At 49.6% G+C, this 12,797-nt stretch overlaps 1 protein-coding gene across 1 annotated transcript in view; it reads right to left on the reverse strand.

Annotated features, from left to right (window-relative positions):
- Positions 1–4,076, reverse strand: part of NPR1 (natriuretic peptide receptor 1) — a 71,495-nt gene extending 67,419 nt beyond the window's left edge. The window contains exon 1 of the mRNA XM_018566411.1: positions 3,064–4,076. Coding sequence (XP_018421913.1) covers positions 3,064–3,453 — 390 coding nt within the window. The 5' untranslated portion in view covers positions 3,454–4,076. The remainder of the gene's footprint in view (positions 1–3,063) is intronic.
- Between the last annotated feature and the right edge of the window lie 8,721 nt (positions 4,077–12,797).

Here is a 12,797-nt window from a genome sequence, read left to right on the forward strand (position 1 = left end):
GCGGGAAGCGAGAGAAGAGAGAGAGAAAAAAAGAGACAGAGTAGAGAAAGAGGAGAGAATAGGAAGGTAGTAATGAAAGGGTAGAGAAAAGAAAGGGAGATGAGAGAAAATGGAGAAAGCGAAAGAAGAGTAGAGAGGAGAGAAAGAAAAGAAGAGAGAGAGAATAGGAAGGTACTGATGAAAGGATAGAGGGAGGAAAAGAAAGAGAGAAAAGAGAGAGGGAAGGAAGTGAGAGAGAAGAGAGAGAGAGAAAAGATGAGAGAGAGAATAGGAAGGTAGTGATGAAAGGATAGAGGGAGGAAAAGAAAGAGAGATGAGAGAAAGGGGAGAAAGCAAGAGAAGAGTAGAGAGGAGAGAAGAGAAGCGAGAATAGGAAGGTAGTGATGGAAGGATAGAGAAAAGAAAGGGAGATGAGAGAAAGGGGAGAACGCGAGAGAAGAGTAGAGAGGAGAGAAGAGAAGAGAATAGGAAGGTAGTGATGGAAGGATAGAGAAAGGAAAGGGAGATGAGAGAAAGGGGAGAAAGCGAGAGAAGAGAGAAAGAAGAGAGAGAGAATAGGAAGGAACTGATGAAAGTGAGAGCAGAGTAGAGAGGAGAGAAGAGAGAGAGAAAAGATGAGAGTGGAATATGAAGGTACTGATGAAAGGATAGAGGGAGGAAAAGAAAGAGAGAAAAGAGAGAGGAAATTAAGTGAGAGAAGAGTAGAGGAGAGAAGCGAGAGAGAAAAAGAAGGGAACGACGAAAGGATAGAGAGAGGAAAAGAAAGAGAGAAAAGGGGGAGAGGAGAGGGAGGCAGAGACAGAAGAGACGAGAGAGGAGAGAAAAGAAAGGAGACAGAGAGGTGAGAAGAAAGAGAGAGCGGAGATGGAGAGGAAAAAAAGAAGACAGGGAGAGGAGAAAGAGGAGATAATAGAGAGGCACTCATTAAAGGATAGAGAAAAGAAGCGAGAGGAGGGAAGAGTAGAGAGAGAGAAAAGAAGAGGGACAGAATAGGAAGGTACTTATGAAAGGATAGAGAGCGGAAAAGAAGGAGAGAAAGAAATGAGAGGAGAGAGAGAGAAAAGAGAAAGAGAGACAGAGGGGAGAGGAAGAGAGAGGGGGAAAAAGACACAAGGAAAAGTGGAGTAAGCGAGAGGAGAGAAAGAAAGGGGGAGAGAAGAGAGAGAGGAGAGAAGAAAGAAAGAAAGAAAGAAAGAAAGAAAGAAAGAAAGAAAGAAAGAAAGAAAGGGGGATAGAGGATAGGCAGGTACTGATGAAAGCATAGAGATAACAAAACAGAGATGAGAGAAAGGGCAGAGAGGAGAGAGAGAGAGAGGGAGAGAGAGGGGAGAGAAGAAAAGAGTGAGGAAAGAAAGAAAAGGAAGGTGATGATGAAAGAATAGAGAGAGGAAAAGGAGAGTTGAGAGAAAGGGGAGAGAGGGAGGTGAGTGGAGAGAAGAGAGGAAGAGAGAGGAGAGAATATGAAGGTACTGACAAAGGAGAGACAAGGGACTAAGACACAGAGCAGGAAGAGGACAGGATGTGAAATAGAGTAGGAAGGAACTAATGAAAAGAGAGAGAGAGAGAGAAGAGAGAGAGAGAGAGAGAGAGAAGAAGAGAGGTAGTGAAACCAGTGAGTGAGGGGAAGAGCACCAGAGACAGAGAGACAGCTAGTGAGGGACAGGGAGGAACAATAGGTAAGTACTGATGAAAAGAGAGAGTAGTAGAGAAAAGGAGAAGGCTGCAGGGTGCAGGAGACAGGCGCGCCGTCACCCATAACAACCCCGGATTTCAAGCTGCTGTAATGAAATCAGTGAATCAATTGCTTCAGATGGGTCGCTATTGTGCAATTTGGGCCCAATTATTGCAGAATAAGTCCTAACATGTCACCTGAATTCTGTACAAGCATCCTGACTGGTCTGCTAGCAGCCATGGAACTACAGATCCTAGCAGCCATGGAACTACAGATCCTAGCAGCCATGGAACTACAGATCCTAGCAGCCATGGAACTACAGATCCTAGCAGCCATGGAACTACAGATCCTAGCAGCCATGGAACTACAGATCCTAGCAGCCATGGAACTACAGATCCTAGCAGCCATGGAACTACAGATCATAGCAGCCATGGCGCTACAGATGCTAGCAGCCCCTGTTGCCAAAATGACAGCACAGTATGCTGTTGCCTGTAGTCCCATAGGAACCAGGAGTCCATCAATTTTTAGCACTATTCGGCCATGTTGGTACTTGTAGTTCCACAACTACAAGACGTCTGCAGTGCCGAATAGACTTGTAGGTCCACAAAAAGTAAATTTACAATTTCTAGTTCTTCAACAGGTCCATGTGTAATCTGGGCATTCTGCAACTGCTTGGGGTCTACAACTGTAAATGGACTTGTAGGTCTACAAGAAGACAATGGACATTTTGGGAGTTGCAGTTCTACAGGAGTTCTGCGTTTCACCTGGAACTTATAGTTCTACACCAGACCTCTCTGCCTGTTGCTCTACCAATGGGTCTGTTTTAGGGTTGCCTCCTTTTCTTCAAGTGAAACACTAGCGCTGCGCACAGCAAATGTTTTTTTTCGAATATAGAAGAGAGAGCGAGGAGAGGCAACCGGGGGAGGGAGTAAGGAGACCGGCTATAGAGGACTACAAATTCCAGCAATACATTATACAGCACTACAAAATTAAATGAAGCTACATACTCAGTTGTTCCATGGTGGCACCCTGATGTCTCCAGGTTGGCTTCAGCGGGCTCCTACCAGGGCTGTGTGGGCTGTCAGGTGGACCCCGTGGGCTCTCAGGTGGACTCTGCGGGCTGTGAGGGGCTCTTAGGTGGGATGTGCGGGTTCTCAGGTGGGCTATGCGGACTCTCAGGTGGGCCATGTGAACCCTCAGGTGAGCTGTGTGGACCCTCAGGTGGGCTATGCAGGCTCTCAGGTGGGCTATGTGGGCTCAAATGTGGCTGTGTGGGGTCTCAGGTGGACAATGCAGGCTTTCAGGAGTGCTATGTGGGCTGTGTGGTGTCTCACTAGGGGTCTAGGGTGGGCAGGGTGGTATCAGGACGACAGAGGAGATGTGCGGGCCAATCCGGCCGTGATCAGGGGGACCTTCCAGTGCTCGGTAAAGCGGACCACCGGAGCGGTTGAATAAATGCATGCCGGGCCAAAGAAGACATAGGGGTGGTAGATGAACTGCATGTCCACTGCGGTCACCGGGGCGGCCGACTCGGAGCACCTCTTGTGCTTGTCCTCGGTGTCCCCATAAACCGCCCAGAGGTGAAAGTCTGGGAGGAGGCCGGGGTCGTCGTTGATGCGGTCGATGGCCATCTGGATAGCGGGTCCGACTCTTGGCAGTGCCCAGGGGTATAAGGTGTTGGTTTTTGGGAGCAGCACCACAATGGTGAGGTTCTGGGCATCTTGAGCGTCATGGCAAACCACCCAGCTGGCCAGGAACACCAGGACCCATCTACCAAGCATTTTTTAGAGGGTCCCAACACTACTCTTACCCATACGCCAAGAAGAAGGGGGACTTGTGCAACTCTGCGCCCTCTTCCAAAGAGTCAGAGGAGAGTATCGCTGGCGATAGCGCAATTACAGACACACATACAAGGCATGGTTAACCGTTTCCCATCTGCGAGTCTCTTCGCTCCCATTCATGAGTCCGTAGCTGCTGGAAGTGGCTGGGTCACAGAAATTCCTATTATCCGGAGGCAGGCTTCCTTCTTTCCTTCCCCTGACTCAGTGACAAAAGGCTTGTTATCATAAGCGTTGTAGCTTAACCCCTTCCTGGCTGGATGTCACCGAGGTAAAAAAAAAAGGGTCATCCGTGTTATCCACGACCCCGACAGTGGTCCAAGTGGATCTGACAGCAGCGGAAAGAGCTACAGGGGGTACTTAGGAAAAGGGAAGGAGGAGGAGGAGGAGGTGCTGGCCGCAACCCTGAAACCTGGAGAGAAAATTGGAGATCAGAACACGGAGATTTTGGCTTTCGTAGAGCTGCAAATATTTATCCGGTGACTGGTGAGCGTATTAGTGTGAGGAGGGGCTGCGGGAAATATAGAATAAATGTCTAATCACCCTCTGGAGAGAAGGAGAGAGTGGAGAGAAAAAGAGAGACGGAGAAGAGAAAGAGGAGAGAATAGGAAGGTAGTAATGAAAGGATAGAGAAAAGAAAGGGAGATGAGAGAAAGTGGAGAAAGCGAAAGAAGAGTAGAGAGGAGAGAAAGAAAAGAAGAGAGAGAGAATAGGAAGGTACTGATGAAAGGATAGAGGGAGGAAAAGAAAGAGAAAATAGAGAAAGGGGGGGGGAAGCGAGAGAAGAGTAGAGAGGAGAGAAGAGAAGAGAGAAAAGATGACAGTGGAATAGGAAGGTACTGATGAAAGGATAGAGGGAGGAAAAGAAAGATAAGAGAAAGGGGAGGAAACGAGAGAAGGGGAGAGAAGAGAGAGAGAGAAAAGATGAGAGTGGAATAGGAAGGTAGTGATGAAAGGATAGTGGGGGGGGAAAGAAAGAGAGATGACAGAAAGGGTAGAAAGCGAGAGAAGAGGAGAGAGAAGAGAAGCGAGAGAAAAATAAGGTACTGACAAAAGGATAGAGAGAGGAAAAGAAAGAGAGAAAAGGGGGAGAGGAGAGGGAGGCAGAGACAGAAGAGACGAGAGAGGAGAGAAAAGAAAGGAGACAGAGAGGTGAGAAGAAAGAGAGAGCGGAGATGGAGAGGAAAAAAAGAAGACAGGGAGAGGAGAAAGAGGAGATAATAGAGAGGCACTCATTAAAGGATAGAGAAAAGAAGCGAGAGGAGGGAAGAGTAGAGAGAGAGAAAAGAAGAGGGACAGAATAGGAAGGTACTTATGAAAGGATAGAGAGCGGAAAAGAAGGAGAGAAAGAAATGAGAGGAGAGAGAGAGAAAAGAGAAAGAGAGACAGAGGGGAGAGGAAGAGAGAGGGGGAAAAAGACACAAGGAAAAGTGGAGTAAGCGAGAGGAGAGAAAGAAAGGGGGAGAGAAGAGAGAGAGGAGAGAAGAAAGAAAGAAAGAAAGAAAGAAAGAAAGAAAGAAAGAAAGAAAGAAAGGGGGATAGAGGATAGGCAGGTACTGATGAAAGCATAGAGATAACAAAACAGAAATGAGAGAAAGGGGAGAAAGAGAGAGAGAGAGAGAGAAAGAGAGAGAAAGAGAGGTAGTGAAACCAGTGAGCGAGGGGAAGAGCACCAGAGACAGAGAGACAGCTAGTGAGGGACAGGGAGGAACAATAGGTAAGTACTGATGAAAAAAGAGAGTACCGTAGTAGAGAAAAGGCTGCAGGGTGGAGGAGACAGGTGTCCTGATCTAAGTGTAAGAGAGAGGAGACAAGTATTATGGGGGGGGGTACGATAGCACAATTGGGAAGTGCAAGAGACAGAGGTTTATAGTGGGAACAGAGGTGAGGAAGGGAGTCTGGCAATGGGTGGAGGTGCGAGAGTGACAGAAGAGTTACAGACAAGTACTCCCAGAGAGTAACAATGGGACAGTAAATGGGGAGATGACAAGTAGGGGGTGAGGAGTACAGATACTAAAAATGAGACAGCCCGGGCTATACCTGGAGATAGACTGAGTGTGAAATCTATATTAATGGGAGGAATGACCATCACAGAGTATTGATGATGACATTATTAATAAGAGTATTAATTATATTTCTGGGAGGCGTATGCATAGTACTTAAGAGTGGAGCACAGCCAGGATGATGGAGAGGGGGTATTAGAGGGGATGGTCACAGGAGGAATTCAGGAATAATAATGAAGGGAGTATTAATGAGAGGAGTATAGTCTGGAGGTAGAAAATCAGCATGGGAGGGAGTATTGTCGGTAGTATTAGGTAGAGGAGTGTTACTGGGGGAACTATTTAGTGTAGTAGTAGTATTGGGGGCACAAATTAGAGGAAAGAGAGAGGAGAGAATAGGAAAGTACTGATGGTAGAGGAGTATTACTGGGGGTACTCTTTAGTGTAGTAGTATTGGGGGACACAAATTAGAGGAGTACTGTTTGGAGATAATAATTAGAGGGGTATTGCTGGGGGATAATAATGAGAGAATTGTTGGGGGATAATGAGAGTATTCTTGGGGAGCAAAAATGATAGGAGTATTGTTATGGGTTATTAAGTAAATAAGTATAGTTGGGGTAATAATTTAAGGAGTGTTTTTGGGGATAATAAGTAGAGGAGTATTGTTGGGGATAATAAGTAGAGGAGTATTGTCAGGGAAAACAATTAGAACAGTAATGTTAAAAAAAAAAGTTGGGGAACAATAAGTAGAGGGTTATTGTGGGGGATAATATTTAGAGGAGTATTGTTGGGGAGCAATAATCAGTGGAGTATTGTTAGGGAGTAATAATGAGAGGAGTATTGTTGGGTGTAATAATTAGTGGAATATTGTTGAGAAACAATAATTAGAGGAGTATTTTTGGGGATATTAAGTAGAGGAGTATTGTTTGGGAGCAAAAATTAGAGGAGTATTGTTGGGGAGCAAAAATTAGAGGAGTATTGTTGGGGATATTAAGTAGAGGAGTATTATTGGGGGTAATAATTAGTGGAGTATTTTGGGGGGTAAAAACTAAAAGAGTATTACAAATTGGATGGAAGGAGGGATGAAATGTTATAATAAGAGAAGTATTACACAGAAATAGCATTACACAATCCGGAGTATTAGTGAGGAGTATGTGAGTCTGATTACTACAGTCTATATAAACAAGTACTAAATGAGAGTATTTACAGGAGAGAATGGGGGTAACAAAGGAGGGTGCCCGCTAAAGAGAGGGAGTATGAAAACAGGTAGAGTATTAATGAGTCACAAAATGAGCAATGTGTGGCAGGTGGAAAAAGATGAAGAGTATTTGATGGAAGACATAGAAGCTAAAGTATATTGCTGCAAGAGTAACGGGAATATATGAGTATTATGGAGAGCAAAGTAACGTGACGCACATGGATGAGTATGATAACTCAAAATACTAATTCCTTATTTTATATGAGTGACGGCCCATGAGTCCATGCCCCTGGGTACATGACCCGCATGGGAGGCCAATGGGATGGGGCCGGTGTGGGGGAGTATTAATAAGAAACAGCATAAATGAGAGGAGGCGGAGTATTAATGAGATGCAGGCAGAAGTACACAAGAACACAGCGGAGTATTAGGACCCGCTCACACCACCATATGCGCTTTAATTTGTGCTTTTTGCAAGTCACATGTCCAGATTGAGTATTGTTGGGGAGTAGGAAATCAACACATTTAATACCCAATCAGCACACACACGTGAAACGCGTCACACACGTGTTACATTTCAATGGGACAATTACAATTTAACACGCAGCGCGCTTTGAGGAAAACTCATTTTCTAATTATCCATCTCAGCATGAAGAAAAGACTGGCGGGCAGGTCAGCAGCTACGCCGCGTTCTCCTTCCATGCCGCCCAGCGGTACGAGGCCCGTGTTACTTGTGGAGGCGGCTCGCCGTTTTTGGAGTATTTGTGTATTTCAGGAAAGTGGCTGCAAAACGAGGAGGAGCGCAGCGTGTGCGGCACAGGAACAGAACATCTTCCTGGCCAAGATGGACCTGGAGAGGGAGAACATGAGAGACCCAGAGAGGGAGGCCAAGAGGGACCCGGAGAGGAAGGCCAAGAGGGACCCTGAGAGGGAGGCCAAGAAGGACCCGGAGAGGAAGGCCAAGAGGGACCCAGAGACGGAGGCCAAGAGGGACCCGGAGAGGAAGGCTAAGAGGGACCCAGAGAGGGAGGCCAAGAGGGACTCAGAGAGGGAGGCCAAGAGGGACCTGGAGAGGGAGATCAAGAGGGACCTGGAGAGGGAGATCAAGAGGGACCCGGAGAGGGAGGCCATGGGGGACCGGGAGAGGGAGGCCAAGAGGGGCCGATCTGATTTGTCATCCCACGAAGGCGCCACACGCGTTCCGACTGGATCCGGTGGGAAATTTGCCCAGATTCAATCAGAAATTCCCAATGGAAGACGCCACGCCTGCAGTGGTCAGAGTGCGCCACTGGACGCATGGCATAGAACCGGAAGCCATGCTGGGACTCTTAGTTCCCCCAGGAGCCGGCGGACGCATGGCATAGAATCGGCAGCCATGCTGGGACTCTTAGTTCCCCCAGGAGCCGGCGGACGCAGGGCATGCTGGGAATTCTCAGGGGCTGATAATCCTCTTCCACCTTCGCTCAGATCTTCCCACACACACAGAGCAATCACAGTGTTTTATTGGCCTTGTAAAGGTGTCAGCGTGATATACACTCAGCAATATCCTCTTCCTCTTTCTCTGTGACTTCCCGGAACAGCTGACACGGCTGTCACAAGGGGTTCCCACCATCCCTGCTGGAGTCTTCAAAGAGGACCTGTCACCATCTTCACAAATCTCCATCAATACAATCCTGGCAACAAGTTTAGAAAACCTTCACCAAGCTGTCCTTGAGCTCCAGTCAGTGAATCTGCCTAGGCTGAGATGTTGTCATCAGTCTGCTGCAGGCAGGAGGAAGCATTTCTTCGTCTCCCCTCCCCCCAGTGATCAGTCTGCTGCAGGCAGGAGGAAGCATTTCCTCAGTCTCCCCTCCCCCAGTGATCAGTCTGCTGCAGGCAGGAGGAAGCATTTCCTCAGTCTCCCCTCCCACCAGAGATCAGACTGCACATTGTAACTGTGTCACAGGAGAGGCTGCAGCAGGGGGCTGATCTGTGTCAGACATGAACTGCACATGCACCGGGATTTACAGTACATGATTGTGTCATCTCAGTCCAGGAAGTAGACCGGGGGTGGGCAACTCCAGCCCTTCAGCTGTTGTGAAACTACAAGTCCCATGAGGCATTGCAAGACTGACCGTTGCAGGCATGACCTGGAGTTACCCACCCCTATAGTAGACAGTGACCCCGGATGATGGCTGGACAGACATGGCACCGTCCTTGTGGAGAGAAAAGCAGATGAAGGCATTGTCGGGGGGGGGTAGTCATGTGATACTGCAATAAATACTTGGAAGAGTTACACTGATACATTTCATAGAATATATATCATGACAGGTCCACTTTAATAACATGGGAGGCGCAGGCTGGGCGGGGTGACCTAAAATCCCAGGAACAGAGCCAGAATCCAAGTCAGGGGGAGTCCCCGTAACAGGCAGTCCATGTGTCCGGCCCGCATTCTCCACCTGTTACTGAAATATCACTTTGGTGTGGACCAATCACCGGTGACAGTCGTGTTTCTTGGCTCCCTCCCTTCCTCGGGGGGCCGAGTGGGTGTCTCCCGGCTCCGCGCCATTCCCGGAAAGCAGCAGACGCGGCGTCTGTGACCTCTGCCCATAGATACGCCCCTTCTGGACAGGCGCTCTGTGTCAGGATATAGTCTCCACCCCCCCCACATGCTCCGCCTGCTAATGAAATGCAATGCAATCTGCGGAGAATTGATAAGGCCGCGGTGTTGGGGGGGCTGAATAATTTGCAGGAGGCCTCTGGCGGTACGGCGCTGTCCGCGGAAGTCTGACTCGCGGGGACGACACTGTACGCATGATGAAAGGGACGCCACAGAGCGCTCGCGGAGAGTCACACTTCATTACTGAAGCCTTTATCTGACAGAAGATTCTTTATGTCACTTTCACACTCTTGCTGTTCCATATTTCCACGGCTGTCTTTTTAATGGTGGAATGTCTGTGTGTTAAGCAGCGGCGGCTGCTGAGATAAGATCAGTTAGCTGCAGGGAGATTCTCCGGTCTTCGGGCGGCAGTGATAAGCAGGAAGTCGTTCTCCATATGTAATGAGGAGACATGGCTGCTTCCATGTAGAACAGGGGTAGGCAACCTTGGCACTCCAGCTGTGGTGGAACTACAAGTCCCACAAGGCATTGCAAGACTCAACAGTTCCCCCATTCACATCAGAGCCAATAATGACACCAAAGGACCCCCCTTTCATATCAGAACCCCCCCATTCACATCAGAGGCAATGGTGACACCAAAGGCCCCCCCCCCCTTTCATATCAGAACCCCCCCATTCACATCAGAGGCAATGGTGACACCAAAGGCCCCCCCCCCCTTTCATATCAGAACCCCCCCATTCACATCAGAGGCAATGGTGACACCAAAGGCCCCCCCCCCCTTTCATATCAGAACCCCCCCATTCACATCAGAGGCAATGGTGACACCAAAGGCCCCCCCCCCCTTTCATATCAGAACCCCCCCATTCACATCAGAGGCAATGGTGACACCAAAGGCCCCCCCCCCCTTTCATATCAGAACCCCCCCATTCACATCAGAGGCAATGGTGACACCAAAGGCCCCCCCCCCCTTTCATATCAGAACCCCCCCATTCACATCAGAGGCAATGGTGACACCAAAGGCCCCCCCCCCCTTTCATATCAGAACCCCCCCATTCACATCAGAGGCAATGGTGACACCAAAGGCCCCCCCCCCCTTTCATATCAGAACCCCCCCATTCACATCAGAGGCAATGGTGACACCAAAGGCCCCCCCCCCCTTTCATATCAGAACCCCCCCATTCACATCAGAGGCAATGGTGACACCAAAGGCCCCCCCCCCCTTTCATATCAGAACCCCCCCATTCACATCAGAGGCAATGGTGACACCAAAGGCCCCCCCCCCCTTTCATATCAGAACCCCCCCATTCACATCAGAGGCAATGGTGACACCAAAGGCCCCCCCCCCCTTTCATATCAGAACCCCCCCATTCACATCAGAGGCAATGGTGACACCAAAGGCCCCCCCCCCCTTTCATATCAGAACCCCCCCATTCACATCAGAGGCAATGGTGACACCAAAGGCCCCCCCCCCCTTTCATATCAGAACCCCCCCATTCACATCAGAGGCAATGGTGACACCAAAGGCCCCCCCCCCCTTTCATATCAGAACCCCCCCATTCACATCAGAGGCAATGGTGACACCAAAGGCCCCCCCCCCCTTTCATATCAGAACCCCCCCATTCACATCAGAGGCAATGGTGACACCAAAGGCCCCCCCCCCCTTTCATATCAGAACCCCCCCATTCACATCAGAGGCAATGGTGACACCAAAGGCCCCCCCCCCCTTTCATATCAGAACCCCCCATTCACATCAGAGGCAATGGTGACACCAAATGTTCTGATGTCACCAGAACAGAGATTTCCTCTCATTTCCTGCTGTGTCTCCGGGACAGGAAGTGAAGGCAAACCTCTCCAATGGCACCCGTTCTGCAAAACAAAATCTCCTCCACCCTAAAGGGGTGACTATTTTTTTTATAACACCAGAACTGAAGTTGAGCGCTAAATCAAGAAATGATGGAACTCGCCAATGTCACATGACTGTCATACTATCATGTGACTGCAGGAGCTGAATGCAGGATTGGGATGGAGAAGGCGGGATCTCCCTATTAGTCAGTTTGCTATCTGACCGCCATGGCACGCGCAGCATGTAGCGGGAGGGGAAAAAAGTGGGTGTGTCTCTCTTACATAGAACGCGCAAACAGATTCACCTAAAACTGATAGGTGAGTGTTTGGCGGATGCTGGAGAGTTGATCTCTGATCTTGCTCCATCATGTGACCTAAAACCTGGGTCACATGATCCCCGTCTACTAGGAGCACTGTGGGCGTTTCACAACATTAGAGACTGTACAGAGTCTATTGTAAGGAGGAAGCAGAACCTGCTCATGTAATCATTACATATGGCCACCCCTTTCCTGTGTACACATAGAAAACCGATTCGCACGGCAGGCGCGGTGACGTCAACCCTTGCACGATGTTCCGATTATGTAAACAGCGCGTTCGGCGTCACCGCCGCCACGTCACGCCTTCCTGCTGTTATCTGCTGTCACCGCACACTCACACACACACAAGGACATTAAGCCGCTTCCTGCCACTGGAAGGGCAGACAACAGGAACTGGCCTCTAGGAACCTGAGCATTGTTCTAGGGCCGCAGGCTCCCCTGTGTGACGGCCGGGATGTGGAAGGACGGAAACGCTGGACAATAAATAACCAGAGCGGTCACATCCCAGAGCAACAGGAGCGCGGTGCCAGCGCTGGAGCCATCTGGTGGGCGCAGTGGCCCCTGCTGGCCAGAGTCGCTCTTTACATCAGGAGCCCCCTTTACATCAGGAGCCCCCTCACATCAGGAGCCCCCTCACATCAGGAGCCCCCTCACATCAGGAGCCCCCCCCCCTCCTCACATCAGGAGCCCCCTACAGCAGACTGATCACTGGAGGAGGGGAGACTGAGGAAATCCTTCCTGTGCCTGCAGCAGATTGATCACTGGGGGGAGGGGAGACTGAGGAATGCTTCCTCCTGCCTGCAGCACACTGATCACTGGGGGAGGGGAGACTGAGGAAATGCTTCCTCCCGCCTGCAGCAGTCTAATCATTGGGGGAGGGGAGACTGAGGAAATGCTTCCACCTGCCTGCAGCAGACTGATCACTGGGGGAGGGGAGACTGAGGAAATGCTTCCTACCGCCTGCAGCAGACTGATGACATTATCTCAGCCTAGGCAAATATTGAAGCGGCAGTTACTGAAGATACCAGTTTGCTGGCTGTCTATGATCTCATTTGGTGGCATAGACACTGCTGAAGCCGGTGGATCAGTATGACCCAAGAAGGTCATAAAACCGGTCCGGGGTGAGATGCACCATCAGTCCAGACACGTGTCCCCGTGGTGTCTCTTCATGGGGGGGGGATGGGGTGACACGCAGATAAAAGGTCCCATTGTAGCCACAAAACGGTGGCAGCGGCTCATCCCGTCCGACCGGCTCTGATGCCAAAACAAACCATGAATGGCGCATTCATAAAACTCCGCCCGTTACATCAAACCGCAGTCACATCAAACCGCCT

The sequence above is a fragment of the Nanorana parkeri genome, unplaced genomic scaffold, assembly GCF_000935625.1.
Source record: "Nanorana parkeri isolate BGI_ZX_2015 unplaced genomic scaffold, ASM93562v1 scaffold947, whole genome shotgun sequence".
Classification (NCBI taxonomy): Eukaryota; Metazoa; Chordata; class Amphibia; order Anura; family Dicroglossidae; genus Nanorana; species Nanorana parkeri.